Source organism: Leuresthes tenuis, unplaced genomic scaffold (assembly GCF_036924035.1).
Source record: "Leuresthes tenuis unplaced genomic scaffold, fLeuTen1.0.hap1 SCAF_2, whole genome shotgun sequence".
NCBI lineage: Eukaryota > Metazoa > Chordata > Actinopteri > Atheriniformes > Atherinopsidae > Leuresthes > Leuresthes tenuis.
In genome coordinates, this window is record NW_027325356.1 from 22,816,672 (window position 1) to 22,836,965 (window position 20,294).

A 20,294-nucleotide genomic window follows, 5' to 3' on the forward strand; every position below is an offset into this window, starting at 1 on the left:
CTGGTGAAGGAGAGCAGTGCATGATCATTGAGATTCGTTCCCCATCCTCCCCGCCTAAAATAACACAGGAGGTACAAACATTGAATGGACAATCCAAAATTGACAGTGAAGAAAAAAAAACTATGTATTTGGTGATGTCAATGTCATGTATGTATTCTTTTCTGGCTGACTTTCAGAGTTTTTTTTCTTCTTTTTTTACTCATTTCACAGTGAACGACAGTTCAAGGTAACCATCACAGACCGATCTAAGACAAAGTCAAACAATTCAGTTCCAAGGTAAAAACAGTCACTGAAGCATTCGCACCTGCAGATTTCTTCATGTCAGCTTCCTCAGAAGAGCTCGTCACTGAGTCACATCCAACAAACGCGCAGCACTGGTAGGCGTAAGGGACAGAGATGGACCTACGAACAGTAATTCAAAGAGGCTCTTAAAGTCCAGCTGGGCTGTGGATACCAGCCCAGAATAGAAATAAAATGTCTTTCTCTACAGAGATTCGGCCCTTTTGATTGTTTTCAGAATAATAGTTGCATGTTTCCATAGTAGGCTTTTCTCATTAAACGTAAAAAAATTTAAGTTTAATTGTTTTTTTGGGCACATTTCTTCCATTTGTTTCCAGGGTATCTGCTATATTAAGATCAACAAGCTAGATGTGAGTTTATGCTGGGTTTTCTCAACCCCCATTTTGTGGCACAGTTAGTGTATGTGCCTGTAACACAAATACTGATGGAGCTACTCTATGTAAAAGAAAAGTATTAGATTGTCCATCATCTAGTGTCTAAATGTGATCTAATGTCTATCCATTATAAATAACTTTTTTACAAAGGACTCATTGTGTGCTTTCTCAGTCATTAGTAAATGACTTTGAATTGCTCTAACTGGTGTGAAAGCGGTCATTCAAATAAGATTAAATTTGATCACAAAAGCCGGATTTTTTGGCACTACAGCAGACTGATGTTGTAGTACAACAACCGTTAGTAACAGCCACGTTCTATAGTCTTCACCCTATAATAATGTGATCTTTCTTCTTCACCTCACACCTCTTTGCTTAACCTTATACTTTCATGTTGAAATAAATGCTTCAGCTGATCCGAAGGTTTACGTGTCGTACGCCTGTATACAGAGTGTATCGTTCTGTGTTCATCTTGTTCCACATTCTTTTAAAGACACAGATCTAACAGTAGCAGAAAGACGTCGTTTCTCACCGGAGTTTTGGGAGGTTTTTTGCACTCAGAGCGCTTTTCATCTGCGGGTTCCCTGAAAGTTTCAGCTGGCCTACGGCACTCAGTCCAGCTGTTGGAATCACGGTCAGAGAGTTCGTACTCAGATCTCTACAAAAAAAAATTCACAGAGGCAGAAAAGTTCAGTTCAACAAGAGCAGGCAGGAAAAAAAAAAAACCCAAAGCAGGAGTTTTGCACTTATTTTGATGAAAGGCGGTAAAACGAAGCGCTTCCTACTCACAGGTTGGTGAGTGCAGTGAGGGTGAGAAAAGCATCTCTGTGGATAACTTGGATTTGGTTCCTGCTCAGGTCTCTGTGTAGCAGCACAACCCAGTGAACTCACAACGAAGACGTGAAACTTTGCTTGTTTTCTTAACAACTCCAGTGTGTGTTACAGCGTGTGTGTGACTGAGAGGACTTACAGCAAACGCAGAGCAGAGAGACCTTGAAAAGTGTCTCGGTCGATCTGCTGAATACGATTGTGCTGAAAACTTCTGCAGATGGAAAACAAGCATTTCACCGATTATTTTCTTAGCTGTTCTTCATATTACAATCATTTATAAGGAAGTAAGAATCTGTCTTTTAAGCTTCATCATTTTTTTTCTTCAATGGTGTGTTAAATGGCTTTTACATGCTCAACACTTACATCTCCTGCAGCCGGACGCAGCCCTGGAGGGACGGTAGTTGCTTTATCTCGTCGTAGGACAGGTCTCTGATAAAGAAAGAGTGTTTCAATAACTGCAACAGTTCAAAATGAGCCCAACAAGACAAATAGGGGGATTGTTCCGTTTAACTGTAGTGTAATAGATATGTTAACAGTTTTTCCTATTTCTCACTGGATTTTCTTCTGATCCATGCCACATTTCAGTCTCGATAGGAATCTGATTTTTTATTCTGTAGCATTGTTAGAGTAAAAGTATATCCATCAGACAGCCGTGGCAAAGATTCTACAGTCCCCTCATTTGTCATTTGATTGTAGAACTTCAGCAGATCATTTTTGGTAGATGGCAGGCTTTAGGTCGGGGATAAGCCAAGTGAGGTGATGAATGGATGACACGGAGGCAAAAAATGTACAACTAACACATACCTCGAGGGGTATTATCCTGTCCCCACTTAACCAAAAATAAACTACATTTGGAGAACAATTTATATTTTCATATAAAAACCCAAAAGTTGAAAGTTTTTTCAAGCCATAGTTCCATTTCCCTTGTAACACCAGATGTTTTCACTAGTACCTGTAACAATCATTACTGTGTCATAAGGTTCTCATGCAATGGAAATGTTATTCTCTCCTCCAGTGAGTAGAATGGACCTTAGATTCAACTTGACACCATATAGCTTTTAATTTATTTCTAGGTCTTTGCCAATAACATTCAATTACGGTAATAAATGTAAGTGGTTAACAGAGTAAATATATTATTATGATCAAGACTAGCATCAAGACTAGCTAGCTATTTAGCCAGATATACACAAATGATAGTGTTTTATCAGCTGCAGCCTGACTTACGAAGTTAAAGAGAAGGTGGAAGTGATGGCATCACTTATGCGATACACAGCTTGTGCATTAAAGTCACCAATCAGGGAAACTCATGGAACGAGGCACCGAAAGACTACATTCGTTACATACTGGTTCCATAAACTCCCGGAGTAACAATGTTGCAAGATCTCCATGATGTTATTAACTGGCCTGCACATGTTAGGTTCTGTGGAGCATGTCTTGGCTACTTGGGCTGTTCACAGCGTGTCTCTTAATGAGACGAGGCTTAAAAGAGGGAAAAGTAGCCCTCCAGCTGTCTATAGTTCTGTCAACTTCTGATGAGGGCGATGTAAGTATTTGAGACTACCAGGTCAAGTATTTTTTATTGTACTCGTATGGTGTGTGTGGTCTTAACTCTCTGGCTATTTACTGTGCATCAATAATATGCGTCAAAGATTATTATGTACAACAGATCTCAAAATGGGCACAACCTGAGGAAAAGAGGGGTGGAGTGGAGTCGAGCACATCACTCCTAAAACAATCTGTCTGAATAGAGGTGTAAATTAATGGAAAGGAAAAAAAGGAGTTGCTGTAGTCTCCCCCTCTGTGTTCTTACAGACATTTTATCAAGATGTCAGGAAACTGTGTCAGCTCAAAAAAGGACAGAACATATCTCCTTTAAGATATAATGAGCACCTCCAGCAACAAGTACAAGCTGGGCCAGTACATTCATTTAGAATGGTGGACAGACGATGTCAGTGGAACTACTAAATGATACAGCCAATCAGAGTGAAATCTTCACTGAGATCGTTGTGCAAACACCGTTAAGTAGCAGGTATGGGAAAAGTTTCTCACAGCGTCCGAAGCATCTTCAGATCCTCGCATAGATCAGTGGGTATTGATGATATCTTGGTTCCTGACAGGGTCCTAGAGATTAAAAAAATAAATGAATAAACTGATCAGTTACTTTAGAGATGCACAAGCAAGAGAAGATGCAGAATCCACATTCACTCACAAACTCTCAAGGTTGTTTGTCCATGTAAGGATGGGAAAGTCCTGCATCATACTGGCTCCACGCAATATTCTGAAACACACATTTGATGAATGGTAAAATATCCATTGTACACACCAATCAAAGCATGCCGTTACTCCTAACTTGAGGAGTTAAGACAGAAGTTGAGCAGGACTTACAAAGAGTGCAGGTCAGATAGGTTCTGGAAGGCTGAGGCACCCACGTACGACAGAGGGTTGTCATAAAGATGTCTGGGAGGGCAGCAAAAGCAGAAGGGGAGAGTTCAAAACAAAGCAATTCACTATGCGAGTATGGCACCATCTTCTGGACATTAAACTTGTGAAGCCTTAAATTTGTGTCCATCATCAGAAAGCACCGTGTGTGTGCATTCATTAGAAATCAGAGACTATGCGAGTTTGCTCTTACATGGTCCGCAGCAGGGGGTTGTTATGGAAGGCCCGTTCAGGTATGGAAGTGATGTCATTGCTGTGAAACCCGCTACAGGAAGAAACATTTCAGGGAGACGAGGTTAAGATACTTCCAGGCTCTTTCAGACACGTGGCAAGTTGATTTGATGCAGGCAAAACTAAAAAACGAAAAACAAACTAATACGATGATAAAATAAAAAATAAACTAAGTTCAACCAAATCAAGTAGCAATTTAAAAAAAAAGAGCCAGTTACCTGGCAAAACTGTCTGCAACATTATTTATGTTGTTCTTAAAATAATCAATATGTAAATCAGTAACATTTAACCCCAATCCTGATGTTTACTGTCCCTGGATTTAGTGGCAGCATACTCACAGTTCCTTCAGTTTGGGCAAGGCCTCTATCGCTTTGGGAAACACCATCAGGTTGTTGAAGTTAAGATCTCTAGACAGAGAGACACAGGAAGTGAGTGTGTTTTTCTTGAATTATGACTAACAAATCCATCCCTTTATGCCCTCTAATTCCTTCACCCAGACAAGAGGTGCAGATGCTGACTTTTGGATTATGCAGTGATAAAACTTAGGCATGGTGTCAAGAGAAAGTTTCTGGTCCTTTTTGCATTGTGGAGCTTCATTTGCAATCATGGATGCACATTAATTATTTTCTGTATTTTCAACATTATAAAGTATTAAAAGTGCTCTGTAATAGATTTAGTTTCCATTCAAAAATCTTTTTTGCTTAATTATGCACAAAACATCTTTGTTAAAAAGATTTTCCTCAATAATTGTCTGATCCTCAGTGAATGCATGAATATAAACAGCACTACAGAATTTGTTGGTACAAGTAAAAAGGGTCAGCAATTACAACCTAATGTTGTTTAAGGGACCTTGTTTTGATTATCAGAATTTTATTTATACCAATGACATGGGTAGTGCAAAAAAACAAGCAGCTTTCTGTTAAAGCAGCTAAACACGAGAAAATGCAGCAGAACAAAGCATCTCTGACAAGCGACATTACAGAACTGTACTGATTGCAAAACCTTCCCCAACATGAATGTAGGCATAACTCAACTATAGATTGGTCTGAGCAACACTAGGTAATTCAATTAAAATATATCAGATGAAGATTTAGACTAAAATAAACTTCCAGGATATGTCCAGTCTGCTGTAAAAGCCTGTGTGTTTGCCATTCAGTAAGACTGCCACTAAAAGATTTTTCATGGCTGTGTGGCAGTAGGAAGTGAACAGTGGGAGGGCAGATTTGATAAGCATCATGTACTTTGCTCTATTTATCCTAGAGCAATTAAAGGAGGAAGTGGACACAATGATGTCTGGAGGACTGGTGCAGAGGTGGGTGGGGGAGCTGTTGGCACATACAAACAAGAGCCCAAACATACTCAGACTGATGCATACATGGACACGCACAAAAAAAAAAAAAAAAGAAGAAGACAACTCCTGAATGACTGTGGACTTACAGTGTCTCCAGGTTCACCAGCCCAGCAAAACTATGGTCTCCTATCTCCTGAATTCTGTTGTTATGAAGATGCCTGGGAAAAGTAAAAGCAGTTCACATATTAAACAAGGTTTTAAATTCATCGAGAGCATCGATCAAGACTCCGACTTCAGCTTCTGCCTTATTTTCCACATGTAATTGTTGGAGAGCGTGACTAGTCAATGAGATGCGTGCGTCTATGCAATAAACTGCTGACTAATAGATTCAGGTCTTTTCTTCCTGTTTATTCTGACGTGTTTATACAAACTGCAGCAATACCACTCGATGTGCGAGTGCTTGTGTGTGTGTGTTTGTGAAAGTGTATAACAGCAACAGTGGAAAAAAAAAAACAAGTAAGTTTGGAAAAGTCCCCAGATTCTTAATGCATCACATATTTGAACAAGCTTCTGTTGTGCTGGACTTCAGCAACAAAATAAACTTAATTTGACATCACTGTTTAGTGGACTTATTATCATACTCTTTGGAAATAAATATGATATTTGTGTTAGAAAGCAGATTTACTGCAACTCTCAGGATGTATCCACAGTGTGAGCTAAACACATCCAGATGGCTTTGATTTTTCGTTGGCAGATGATATACAAAATAAAACCTCAAAGATGAATTATAGCTTTGCTAATTGAGATGAGAACACAAGCACTACTGTGTCTTTACTGTCAGATGTCAGTTAGTTGATCACACCTTAACATGAACTCAAAATGATATCCACCCAGTCACACAAAAGAGAATTAACACGTTGGAATTACAACCCAAATTAAATAACATATGGATCTTTTTAACAACAAAAATATGTGTCATCTCATCTGGATTTTTGGAGAATGTTTTCTTTAATGACTCTGAAATAATTTATTAATCAAAACTTACAACATACTGTGACCATTGAAGGCACTGTGTAGATTCATACTGTGACGCACGATTTGAACAGAAGCTCAATAAGACTTACAGCACAACGAGGCTGGTGAGGTTTGCAAAGGAGTTGTCTGGTATGTTTAGGATGCGGTTCAGCGCCAGGGTCAGAGCCTGAAGGTTAGCCTGGTGTCTCAAGGAACCAATGGGGACTTCCGTCAGGTGGTTGTCATCCAACCAGAGGTGACGGAGTTGCTGGAGGCCTTCAAAGCTGTCAGCTGGAACTGTTGTAATGTGGTTTGCATCTAGGCGACTAAAGAAATAAAAAGAATAAAAACATTTGGACAAAGAATTGTATATACAGCTGCACAATATTAGGAAAACCAGTTTATTGGTGACATCATTGTTGAATATTGTGATGACAATAGGACTATAAACACGTAATAATGAGGGCTGTAATTGCACTTCTGGACAAGTGGAATTCAGACCTCTCAAATCCCCGTCTGCTCTTCCCATTTCAGTAAAAATGTCTTTGGAATATGGATATTGCACACAATGAAACTGCGATAACTACAAGTTACTGTCATAATGTGCAGCCCTGGTTGTATTTTAGAGAACCAAAACACATTGAAATCAGCATCAAAAAGCAAAAGAGAGCATAGACCCACTGTTAAGTTGTCAAACAGTGTAAATATATAGAGATCTATAAAGCCTTTTAAACACATTTCAATCTTCTTGATGTGCATAGTATCCCCAGTGAATAGTTACTGTTATTGAGACCATAGAAAAAACTTTTTCCATGCATACACTTCTCTACATCAGGGCCATGATGCTATCAAAGCAAAGCGATGAACTCCATTGTTCCATTAACATCTGCACAAGCCTAATCAAGCTTAATCACGTTGATGCCAAAGACAACTACAGAGGTTTTCCACTGGTGTTTCAACAACCACTCAGTCCTAAGTCATCAGAACAAACTGAGCCACTGCAACAACTACCGTTATATTCTTCTCTGTGAATCATCATCTCCGAAGTGGGGGGAAAACAGGTCAACTTTGAGTACTTCCAAGATAGGGCTGGGTCGTGAGATTTTGTGCTCATGTGGTGCTAAACAATTTAAACAAATTTATGCCAGCGAACAGAAATGCATTTCAGCTAAATGAAAGTTGTGCCATCTGATGGCCCTAAGCCGGACAACAGAGGAAGCATCTGAGCAAGCACCTCTGCTGGGAAACATCCCATTGCACAGCTCACAGGTAGCTGTTAACTGTCGGCTACCTAAGGCAATAAAAACAAAACAAACAGTGAAAAGTGTGGCCGCATTTCTCTGCAGAAGATTCCAACAGCATGATGTGCAAAAAACCAGCTATGGAGGCCACTGATGATGCCTTTCATTGAATTAGTAGCCTACCGTGGTGTCGTCTGCACTGACAAACACGCCTTTGTGTGCAGGACACGCAACGAGTCAGGAGGAAAAAAACTAAACTAAACTAAACAAAAGATGAAAATGTGAACCTAGCCGATGCAAGACTAATTTAGCTGTTATTACAACTAACTGTTATATGCGTTTATATATTATCTGTATTGTAAATTAGGAGTTCTGTGATTATATTCAAGATGAAAACTCTTATTCGAAACTTGAAATCTTTTATACATAAATTTCAATTTCAAGCCGAAAATGTACCTGACCAATGAAGAAGAAAATATTTTTAAATCATTATCAACAACTTTTCTATTTCAAGAACCCATTCAGGCTTATTTAAAAGAAAGTATTGTTTTAGCACATGAAAGGAAATACTTATTAAACAAGTGTTATGAATGCACAAGTGTCCTTTTCTATCATCATCATGCTGTTTTCTACGATGATCCTCCCAAACCGAGTGTCTCACCCTCCCTCAAAATTCCTCAAGTGTCTGAGTGGAAGAAAAACAATCTTGATTGACATTTAGCTCTCTAAGGCTTAATACAAACCAAGTCCTTCCTCTGCCAAAGCATATCGCTTCAGCTACAGACCATAAAACCTTCACAGAGAGGACATCTGTTAAAAAGACAGAGGAGAGACAGACAGAAAAACAGGGCAGCAAAGGACAAATGGAGCAAAACTAGCTGAAAGTTACATTTTCAACACATTTCTCCAGCTGGATCCATTCCTCCATAAGTCTCTGTTGGGTTTAAAGGCACAGCGGTGGAAGGAAGCAGCACAAACAAAGCTAAAGAGGCCTTCAAGTCACATTATAAAAATGAAATATGTGGACAAGCGAGGTAGGAAATTGTGAGAGCACGGACACTTACAAAGAGAAACAGATAAGCTCCTAGAAAACCCAAAAATATACATTAAATGAGAAAAGTTAGTTACTAATCTGATGAGGAGAGCCCACCTATGTTTACATTTGCTGGGCTTGATGCACAGCTAATATGGCAGCAGGAGAAATGCATGTGATATGAAGGAAATGTGTTGAGTAAATGTTTTTCTCTGCTAGGATAAAGAGTAAAGTTTCCACACATCAAACAACCTTCTTTCAGTGGTGCAAAATTACACATTTTACTGGCAAATTTCCACCGCGGCTGTACACAGCTGAAGCTGTTTGATGCTCAACATGACGACGCTCCGGATAGTTGTGTAAAATGATGACGCTGACATTTCTTATGTTTGACAAACTGCAATAATGCACTTTGGTGTCGTTAATAGTTAATGCTGTTTGCAAAAACATCTGCTTTGCAAGAGTTTCTGTCAGTACATTCACAACGAGGACACGACAGTTCAGTCACGCTGGCAGTTAAACTGGGACGTAACAGAGTATTGAGCTAAATACTTATGTAACAAGCTCACAAGGTCAATGCTAACATGCTGCAGTTTGGCATGTACAATCAATGCTCATAACTGTTATCATATGTTAATTTGTTTTATTATCCTGGCCGATGATAATCAACTGACTCTTGAATTAGATTTGCATAATAAGCACGGTGCTGCACGGTGGTGTGATGATCTGCTGTGTTGCCACAGCAAGAAGGTTACCAGTTCCCATCTACCCGTGCATGCGTGGGTTCTCTGAATACTGCTGGCTTCCTCCCACAGTCTAAAAACATGCACGTTGGGTTAAATTGACCATAGGACAGACTCGGTGTGAGTGTGAATGGCTGTTTGTCTCCGTGTTTGCCCCCCCCCCCAAAACAGAAAACAGAAGCCGGTTTGAAAAAAAAAAAAAAAGGATGAATGGATGGATAATTAGCAGTGAATACAAAGAACAGGTTGAGCACTGAGTAAATTAATAAGATGGATTAATAAGATGAGACATTTGACCAGTGTGAACTACATGGTGTTACTAGACGAAAAGTCAGGGATACCCAAAATCAGATCAATTCATCATCAGAGATAAAGAATGTATTTACAAAACGTACAGTTGCGTAAAAGTGTAAGTGTGAGCCAAAGTAGGGGTAAAAAAAAACAAAAAAACAACATAGCAAGCAGCTTCAGCACAGGAATTTAATCATGTGCCAGAGAGAATCAGCAGGGCCTTATTTGACAGCCAAAGCAAAAGTAGTAAGATCAGTTCCACGCGTACCTTCACTGCATTTTATCTACTCTTCACAAGCTCAAACTAACAGCTCATCTGCTGTCTATAGACCCATTTTTGCATATATTTGTTAGGCAAATTTTCAGCACCAAACGTTTAGATCTTTACATACATTAGTAGATAAACTGTTCTGCAGTACCACTATTGGTGTTGATTTAATATCTTACACAAAATTACAGTCTCTGTAACCGCCTTAAGTGCTCCCCTAATGGTGTTGATGCAGGGCAGGATGGTGCACTTGGAATTTAAAGGCTTTTAGAAAGACAATACCCCATAATACCCATGATGTCACATATGTGTCTGAGTGTGTTCTTGATGACTTACAGAGACTGAAGAGAGTGCAGGTTCTTCAGTGCTGCACTGGGTACAGATTTAAGCTGATTATTCTGGAGCATCCTGGAGAGAAAATGGCAAAAAAAATGTGGATTTCAGTCCTAGACGTTCACACATTCTGCTAACATCGTGAGTCTAAAGAACACACATTCACATATGCGCTCAAAGGTGAGAATTTAAAATGTTATTCACTTTCCATTAGTTCTCTGTGTGTTGCTACAGTCTATGTGGATGACAATAATTATTCCTATTAGAGCAGATGGTGGAATCATTTTTTTCTGAACAAATGCAGACAATATCTCAAATCATGTAGGTGTTTTACACAATTATAACTTTTCATTTTTGGGTTCATTAGGAGCACAATTAAGAACGATCGTGCATGCTTATATAGTTGGAGAATTTTAAAAAACAGACCCAAATCTAAATGTTTTTTCGTTTGAGATCAATGAAGCTGAAGTAGCTACTTTCCCTTTGTTTTAATTCATGTTGTTCCAACTCGCATACAAATAAATCACTTCACGAGATAAGCATTTAAAATGTTCCAATGTATTCATGTTGTCAGGCTGGCATGTACTATTCACTAAAAGAGGGAAGTACTTTTTGTCTTTCTCGTCACGTCTTAAACGTGTACAAGTATACTAGGATGTGCCTGCTGGTGCAAGCTACACAGTAACATTGTGTAGCTCTCTTATAAACCGCGACATGTGGGGCAGAGATGGAAAGGCGTGTTAAGTCTATTCCAAGAGAAATGTCTAAAGGGACAAAAACAGAGAACAAAAAAATGTTACCACAAACTATTAACTTGTCCAGTGTGTGGAAAACCTCACACTGTCACAGCCATAAATGTGCATGTGCACGTATGTGTTGACATTGGCAGGGAGGGTGTATGCTTACAGGACTTTGAGCTGATGCAGTCCAGACAGGGCATCGGGGTGGATGAATGTCAGGTCATTCCCTGCAAGTCGTCTGGATAAGAGAAAATAAATAAAATATATATATTTAATAACAATAACATATACTTCTTGAATGTTTTGAAGACACAACAGGTATTTCAGTAAAAATAATCCTCTGCAGCAAACCAACATGCTACATTTAATTTCTGAATAAATCGCCGCACTGTACGAGAACACAAAGCTTCTCAGTAGCTTAGGTTCCAGCTCTAAAACTGAAAGTGGGACATGGGGTGTCAAAGACATGCGTCTTTGCCACGGCCTGTCATCACTTCATCCGTCACCAATAAGAGATTAGAGCTGTTCCTGGATATCCCCTCCTTGGATCCTTTTTGGTGACACCCCGATATCAGTATTCAGTGCTTCTTTTAGAGAGAGGTTAAAAGAAAGAAGGAAAACAACCTCAACCGCTCCGATGTTATTCTGACTTACACTGTAACATTTCTGATCAGGCAGCTGCTTCAGTCTGTGTATGAATTATTTAAGACAGATGGGACACCTCCCTTTCCTACTGGGAACAGGAAGTGTATAGGAAACAGGGGTGTAAATAAGCATGGGACAAACTGACTGGGACATAGAGGCCAATTATACTAGCTGTCCTGAGAGATTAGCAACAGATTTATCTCTGCAACGTGAGTCAAACCAGGCTGGATTCCCAGCAACAAGAGGTTGAGAGTCAGGGCTGACTGTGTGAGAGCGCCATGTGTCCATTATGTTGACTTAAAACTGTTTTTTGATAACAGATTATACCATAAAAGTAATAGAACTGGAGCCCTTTTCCAAGAGACCCTTGCAAAAGATGTATGTACCATATATATGCTGTATGGGGTAATGAGAACCCAAATATGGTCCTCCACAAACAATATTTAAAAACCTCTCTTCACAATTGTTTACTCTGTTGGAGGTAAAATGCAACTAGAACATAAAAGAATACCACATGTACTCGACCCTTAATCAACAAAACTCAGTCTTCAGTTTGATGAACACAGCATCTTGACAATAACATCACATTCTAATTTTTGTAAAGTAACACGAGAAATACGCTTGTGTTTATTAAACACTGTAGGTAATTTGGCTGACAAATGAACAATACCGAAAAAAAAAAAAAAAAGGCCTGCAGCTGAATGTGTTCCTGACCTCAGCTGTAAGCAATCACATCCATATCCAATTTCCAATCATTCATTATAGCACAACTTCCATCCTGAGAGGACGGTCGAGGACAACAAATACCTGAGTATTCACCTGGACGACAAACTGAGACTGTGTAAAGGAACAGAGCAGATAGTACTTCTCGAGGAAGCTTCGGCCATTCAGTGTTTGCAGTGACATGTGGCATATCATCTATCATCTGTGGTGAAGAGCGCAATCTGTGTCGCAGCCATCTGTTGGGACAGCAGCTTCAGAGCCAGTAACTCAAACTGAAGAAAACGATAAAGCAAGCCGAACCCTGGAACTGATTGTGCAAAGAAGAATGTCGCAAAAGCTGCTCAACTACTGAACACTGCTGCACAACCTCAACATTACATGGTGAATAAAGATGTAGAGTGTTCAGTCAGAGGCTTCTCCAGCTACACTGCGACAAAGAATATCACAGGAGGCCTACAGCAAGAGCTCTGAACACTCACTAATAACTAATGTCTGCAAATGATTTTCTTACTGCTGAGAAAATAAATAACTACATTAATACAAGCAAATCATCAATATTACTATTCCTTTTTCATATTCATGAAGGATAATTCAATACTATTCAGTTATTTAAATTATATGTGCAGCACAAGCAAAATTGCAATTAAGGTGCTGAATATTTTGACTGACTTTTGGTGCGTGTTGGGGAGGAGAGAAGCCCCGAATTTGTAACTGCACTGTTGTCAGGCAAACTCCCCATACAAATGCTGTAAGTTAAACAGCTGTGCTTTGATTTTGGACAGGTCTGCATCCTGACATTATTTGTATTGTTAACTAGTTAATGCAGGTGTCACATAATATATAACAGAATATCCACTTCAAGATTCAGCTCGAAACAGCATAAATATAGCTTTTTGTGTCATCCCTACACAGCGTCTCCATTTTTTAACACCGTTTACGCTGTTGATTTAGTGTCTGTGGTGTTAAATCTGTAGCGAGCTGCTAACTGACTCCACCCCTTCCAGGAAGAGTTCAGTAGTCGAACAATTTATGTTAACTTAGAGGTTTGGAACATAAATCACTTCCAAAGTTTAAACACCACAAAAAAGAAAAGAAAAAAAACAAAAACAGAAGAATAAATGTCAGCAGTTGTATCTCTACTGAGCCACAATTTGTCAAAGTGAGGTCATGTGACAACTTTGTGAAATTAGATTCTAAAAACTCAATCAATAAAAGACCCCACCGCTGCACAGTCTTGACAACTGTACAAGTTGTAACATGTATAAACGGTAAATGCCAACAAATTCAAAGATGACATGAGTCTTGCCTGTAGCTGATGAGTCATCTGAGCTCACTTCTAGCAGATAGTGACAAATTTAGCTGATTAAATATGACCGACGCCTGAGAAGCTCACACAACCCAGATCTTGCAGTGACTGTCAGAAGCTGCAAATAAAAACACAAACGTGGTTTAGCAAATCTCTCAGACAACCTTCAGGTTTCACCACAAAACTACCTCTCCTCTCACATCTGACAGCAAAAGAAAACAAGGTTTGTTGATCTCCTTGAGGGCAAAGGGAAAACGTTCTCCGATATGTCAACCTCTCAGCAATATATTCAAAAGGGTGGGAAAAAAATAAGCTTAAAAATAAAACTTGTTGCTCAATATTCAGTTACAAAAATACATTGGACTTTCTGGGTCTGGGAAACTCCTTAAATCTAAAACCAGGACCTCATGCACACATTTTTACTGCTATTAATAAGAGCTCTCACAAGCCTGCAACTTAATTTTCTTTGCATAATTTGGCAAACAAAAAGCCTCCGTTATCATTTCTCAGAGATGAAATTGTTTTCTATAACCCAGAATATCCTCATTTAAAGCAAATTCTTAATTATGAGCACTCAGTAAACCACCAGAATGAATAACTGGAGAAGTGATCCTTTCGCTTCTTAACTCATTAGTGCTCATTATATTAATTCATTGTTATGTATAGCAAAAACCAGCCTATCAGCACACAAACCACTCCATTAGTCAAACTACCACATGTGAGTTAACGTCATAAAAAAACATGTCAAGCACGGAAACATTTAAATAGAGTGACATTTAGTATCAAGGTTATGTTGACCCTCTTACAGAGATTTTCTTTGGCATATCATGCCGGCACATTCTTACATATCAAAAAGGCCAGACATGAAATTAACTGCATTTTATAGCACTTATTGACCACTCAAAGCCCTTTATGTTACAAGCCAGCTTCACCCTCTCACACAGATGTTCACAAAGCACTTCTTCGTCCCTTTCTTCAACATGTAAACTGGGGGAGGCCAGGGGTCAAATCAATGACCTTCTGACTGTGGCTTAGGAGGCTGAACCATTAAGTTGTTACAGAAAATAATTAGATTCGCAGAGCATTAAATGCTCAATTGTAATAAAAAACAAACAAACATAAAAGTATTGTTTTAAATGTATCATCAATATGCTGCTGACACTGATGAACTAAAGTCTCTGGTAATAATAAGAGTCAATCAATCAAAGGTTGCCTTTAAGAGCAGAAACAAACTGCAAACAGAGACAGAGAATACCTCTGTCATCACGTCTGTTGAGCTGTTGGGCCCTTTAGCAAGAAAGGAAAACAGTGGAGGATTGCGTGACTAAGAAGGAAGAATATTCCTCCCTTGTTTCCCAGTAGGAGGATGGCCTGCTTTTTTTTCCTTCTTCTTCTTCTTTTCTTCCCGATTTCTCCCTCTTTCAGCTCTTACTCTCCCCGTTTTTGCCCTGAGGGCCCATGTTTCGGTTCACTGACACTGCTGCAGCCTTAGAGCGAAAAAGTCCTCCACCAAAGTTCACTGAGACAAGCCTCCTGATTTGTTTCCCCGAGAAAAGGTTAAACAAACACGAAAATGAAGTAAGGGTTTGTGTCACTCAAAATACCTTTCAACAAAAAGAGAACCCTCAACAACTGTCCATCAACTTTGACGATTTAAGACAAGACAGAAGTTACAGAGAGGCTGGGTTTTAGGTTTTTTTTTCTTTTCTGGTTGCCATGGAAACAATTGTTTTGTCCTCTTCCTTCCTGCTTTGCATTCCTCCACACAATGCGATGAAAACTAAATTGCCTCTCAACAAAGCCGATTGGATTGGTGTAAGGAAAAGAAGCGGGTAAAGACTCGACTGGCTGAAAGATGCCTGAGAGCTGAAAAAAAAAAAAATGCTCACAAAAGGCCGAGAGGAGCGGGGAACTGTTGGAGTATGTTCACTAACTGGTCATTTTGTATTCTCAGGGTTGCATGTTACCTGATATCAGGTAGACTGATTTCTATCTTTGACTCATAGCAGCACCAAGCCAGACAGTGGAATGTTTAAAGAGTAAAGCCCCAGTGCATACATGTACATGTTCCTACCCTCTTAATCCCTTAAAAGTTAAAAACCACACCGGATGTCACAAAGTCTTTGCTTCAATACACGCTGTCTTGCCACACCTTCTTAATTTGGCTCCACAGCATCTTTTATAATCACTCTTGCTCAATTCATGAATGATGAGTGATTTGTTACCTCGTGCTCTTCTTCTTTACCTAAGAAGCAGAGCACATTGTGCACCTATAGCGTGAGTTTTACAGCAAAACCTCCAACAACCAGGTGCATATCATAATGAAGAGCCCTCATGTCAACACGGTACAGAGTAAAGACATCCTTAACACAAGAAAAAGGGGGCATGTACTCACAGTTCCTCCAGATAGGGGAAGTTCTTGAATACATATGCTGGAAGCTCCGTGATGTTGTTCATGCTCAGGTCACTGCAGAAAGTAGAAAAAAAACAACACCGAGTTCGTTAGCCCAGTCACACATTCAGTAACAAGTTTTCAAGTAATCTGATTAGTGATCTCATTTGATGCTTTTCTGCCATCTGTTCTACTATTTAACCATTTCACATGCCCAGCCAATGATTTCAGTGACTGATACCTATTTAAAAGGTTTTTAAAGTGTTACATAAACAAACCTTCAGTCTCATTCCCATTTTTCCCCTCATTTCAAAAGAAACCCTAAAAGAAATAAGCATAAAATATAAACTATGTCATGGGCATGGAATTAAACCATGCATTTTTGCATGAGGTAGTAACTGTTAACTGCATACACAGAAAAAATGTGATACTAGGGTTACCTTTCCCCTATGTCAGCTGTAATTCTTTGACTGTGCCTGTGTCAGCCTAAACTCAAGCGAAAAAAGAAAGACCATGAAAAAGCCTTTCTATTTAGCCTCAGGGATCTTCATTTTTCAAATCAACAAGTAAAGATAGGCATGTAGCAGCATGAAAAATATGCACACAGGACTTGATTCACTTCCCCACCGAGCCTAATGCAAGTATATATACATTTACATTTTCATGGTGATAAATAAAAACTGTTTTTAAATACCGTTTCAGGGAAAACAGTGAAGTGTTTTTGGCTGGCTATGAAAAATCAAAGACTACCAAGATAAAGCAAGGAGGCAAAAGACAGTCTCGGGTTTACTGAAAAGAGCAGTGAAAAACTCAGGTCTCGATGTCTAATCTTGATTAGCAATTCACTAACTTGCTTCAAAGAAAAGGCCTCCAGATGCCACATCTAAAAAGATGGCACAAAGAAGGAAAAAAAAACAAAAAAAAAAACATACAGGATTCACAAACGAAGAAACACCCCCCACACACACACACACAACCCTCCCTCCCCTCCCTTTTCACTCCTCTACTGGCCATCTTGAATTTCACTGCCAGATCTCTCTTGGACCTTGTGTGTGGGCCCCTGAATCCTACAAGGATCATATTGCTCTTCCTCTGCAGACCCAAACACACACACACACACACACACACACACACACACACACACACACACACTTGCACAGAAGCCTTTAAAAAAGTGGGCCCCGACAACCGCGATCATCCCAGTGACCTCTGTCAGGTGAACTACGGAATGATTTTCATCAACATCAAAACCCTTCTGATATTTATTTTCTAACCGAGATCATCTCTGGTGGTGTTCTGCAACCACTGTTGGGCAGCTGGACGGATGGATGGATCCACAACCACATTTTCAACTGTTTGACTTAATCCTCCATGCAAGGCTGGGGAGTGACGGGAGGCCTGAATGACTTTATCACACTTCCTCCTTCCTTCTGTATCTGGCTGCTATACTCATCAAGGTCCTGGCCTGTCCCTGCTAAGACAGATTGAAGAGGATACTAAAAAAAATGCAGCCGTGATAAATGGTGACAAGCCTAAATGCTTCTACAAACAGGTATCTGTAAATTGTTATCTCATGTGCCATTTAGCTTTATTTTAGCAGAGAAGAAACGGACAATCTGAGGAGAATACACGGAATGCACATAGAAACAAAGTGTGGCTGCTAAAGCACAGATCTCAGTGTAGAAATAATACGCAAGATAAGAAGGCAAGGGATGATATTTTTGGTACTGGGAGCTTTCTGAAAACAACTTCATATTACAACGAGCTTGAACGTTACTACATACTTACACCTGATAACTACAGGGTGAAACTGTTTAAACAATCTTATCTCCTTTATTGAGTGATTCATAGGGTGGCTTGAAACTGTGTTTCCAAGACGACAACAGGTTTATAAACAGGATAAAAACATCAGTCGTCCATACTCTATTCTTCCTTGAACTTGTTTCGTCTTAAAAAAAAAACAACGATGAACCAGGGAAGGCCTTTCATGGAGATCATAAACTAAAGAACCACAGTTCACTGATTCCCACAGGAGGTTTCACCAGATGGACAAGCAGTGCAGCACTTCACAAATCAAGCCAGCATGGCAGAGTGGCCAAAACCAACACACTTCTGGAAAATGGTGCTCTTGTGGTCTGATAGTTAGTAAATCCAGCATTCAAAGTAAAGCAGTCCGACATTTCAAACACACTCCAAAGTATAAGCTAGAAATCAGGCGCTGCTGCGGGGTCATGAATATACTTCACCGTTTTGGGATTTTGTGTAATCAAAAAGTTCCAGATAACACAAAACGTGAAACATACAGCATATTTAGTCATAATTTACAATCTTTCTCTGTCTGCAGAGTTGCTTCCAGAGGCAAATTAAACTTTCCTGTCGTTAGACCTATAACTCCAGGACCTTAATCTGAATAAGACGTAAACAGCTTCCTCTTATTACCTTTACCTAAATAATAACAAACTCGAAGTGAGCAATAATGAAAAGAAGCTATAAGGAATATGACAATCTTATTCACATTATGCATACACCTTGATCGCAACCTGATGTCCTACAAGAGCTCTTTTGGCATCCTGAGACACGCTGCTGCTTTACTACACTGTCCCCGGCTCCAGAGTTTCCAGGTTTAATTATCATGAGCAACTTTAGGCTTCTTTCTTAAGAACACAGTAGGTTGTTTTGAGCTTGATTTCATAGATCAGATAGCTTGTTTCCATGACAAGCTCCAGTGGAGCTTATTGCTGAACAGGAAGGCAGCACTAAAATAGGAGACGCACTTAGGGGACGAAGAACAAACCCCAGTAGGATAAAACTTTCAAAATATATGGACGTAAAGAGGCCTCTGGATGGATGCAAACATTGTAGTTGTGTACAACTACACAAGCACAGAGTTGTTCAGTACCTGAAGCATTTCATAATACAATTTCTGAAGAGTGTGACATTGCTACAGGCGATCTCGGTGATACATTTTACCCACATTTCAGCTTTATTTCTGAGGTGTCTGACTCAGATCAACCAGTAATTCTCATTGAGTATGCTGCTGTCGTCGGGGGGGGGGGAGCGGAGCTCCTGCCATGGAACGTGTGCTTAGTTTGCAACACATAGGTGTAGAGATGGGTGAAAGTAGTTGCATTCTTTAAAGGAGACGTATGCCTTTTTTTTTTTTCTTTTACAGGTTTTGGAGATCTTAATGAAATCTATGTAACATGCTCCGGTAAAAATAACACACAGACAGTACAGCAATTCCTTCTCTTCCAATTATTTACATCTGTATTCATGAAGATTTTAGGGTATGGACTGACCCACTTGACTCCACTGCCAGCCCAGACTCCCTTAGGATCTGCCTCTTTTCAAAACATGTAGCACTTAATAATCCTTTGAGCACATTATTATTGGTATGGGAAAGTATACAGTAAACTGTCACAGAGCTCAGACCACACACCAAACTGGAAAATACCTGACTGGAGATTTCATCCTCAAATACATAGATATTCCTTGTCTGTGATTCAGCCGTGGACAGCTGGCAGGCTACTGATTCCTCTTTTAAGCACAATATTGTCACCAGCCATGTGTTGAACAACATAGCAGCTCTAAATGTCTGGACTACACCTTTGCTTCATTCCTGTGTTTTGTTTAAGGTTTCAGCAGCTGTGGCTTGTATAGTCAATATTTCCTTGAAATGTGATTTTGAAATTGTTTTTAACCAGTGCTGTACTGATGGTGCAAACTTTCAACCGGAAAATAAAAATGTAATAACGCCAATTACAAGTCAGGTTTCCTTATCAGGTGCTAAAGCATGAAGAGAAGTACAGGACGAGTGTTACTAGCTCATTGATTTCATAACTAAACTATACAAGTATGATGAGATTTGATGTTAATAGCAAAGCCAAAAGCAAAAGAGTTTCAACTTCCCACTTCTGAGGTACAGGAAATGCAGCGTCTCAACAGTTTAAGCTCAGACAAACAGAAACGGAGGACTACCCCGCAAATCTAAACAGATCACTGAATGACACATTTTCAGATCTCCAGTAAAAGATGTTGTCTTGATGGCAGCATACGTCTCTCAAAAATTAACTATACACACCTCTGCACTAAAGGTATTTTA

The 20,294-nt window shown here is 39.5% G+C and overlaps 1 protein-coding gene across 1 annotated transcript in view; it reads right to left on the reverse strand.

Moving 5' to 3' along the window:
- lgr4 (leucine-rich repeat containing G protein-coupled receptor 4) overlaps positions 1 to 20,294 on the reverse strand; it is a 29,154-nt gene that overhangs the window by 2,759 nt on the left and 6,101 nt on the right. Inside the window, exons 2-17 of the mRNA XM_072380713.1 lie at positions 16,196 to 16,267; positions 11,293 to 11,364; positions 10,390 to 10,461; positions 6,588 to 6,803; positions 5,610 to 5,681; positions 4,511 to 4,579; positions 4,135 to 4,206; positions 3,888 to 3,959; positions 3,712 to 3,780; positions 3,552 to 3,623; positions 1,866 to 1,931; positions 1,642 to 1,713; positions 1,461 to 1,532; positions 1,204 to 1,329; positions 305 to 402; positions 1 to 54 (exon numbers count right to left, since the gene is read on the reverse strand). Coding sequence (XP_072236814.1) covers positions 1 to 54; positions 305 to 402; positions 1,204 to 1,329; positions 1,461 to 1,532; positions 1,642 to 1,713; positions 1,866 to 1,931; positions 3,552 to 3,623; positions 3,712 to 3,780; positions 3,888 to 3,959; positions 4,135 to 4,206; positions 4,511 to 4,579; positions 5,610 to 5,681; positions 6,588 to 6,803; positions 10,390 to 10,461; positions 11,293 to 11,364; positions 16,196 to 16,267 — 1,346 coding nt within the window. The remainder of the gene's footprint in view (positions 55 to 304; positions 403 to 1,203; positions 1,330 to 1,460; positions 1,533 to 1,641; positions 1,714 to 1,865; positions 1,932 to 3,551; positions 3,624 to 3,711; positions 3,781 to 3,887; positions 3,960 to 4,134; positions 4,207 to 4,510; positions 4,580 to 5,609; positions 5,682 to 6,587; positions 6,804 to 10,389; positions 10,462 to 11,292; positions 11,365 to 16,195; positions 16,268 to 20,294) is intronic.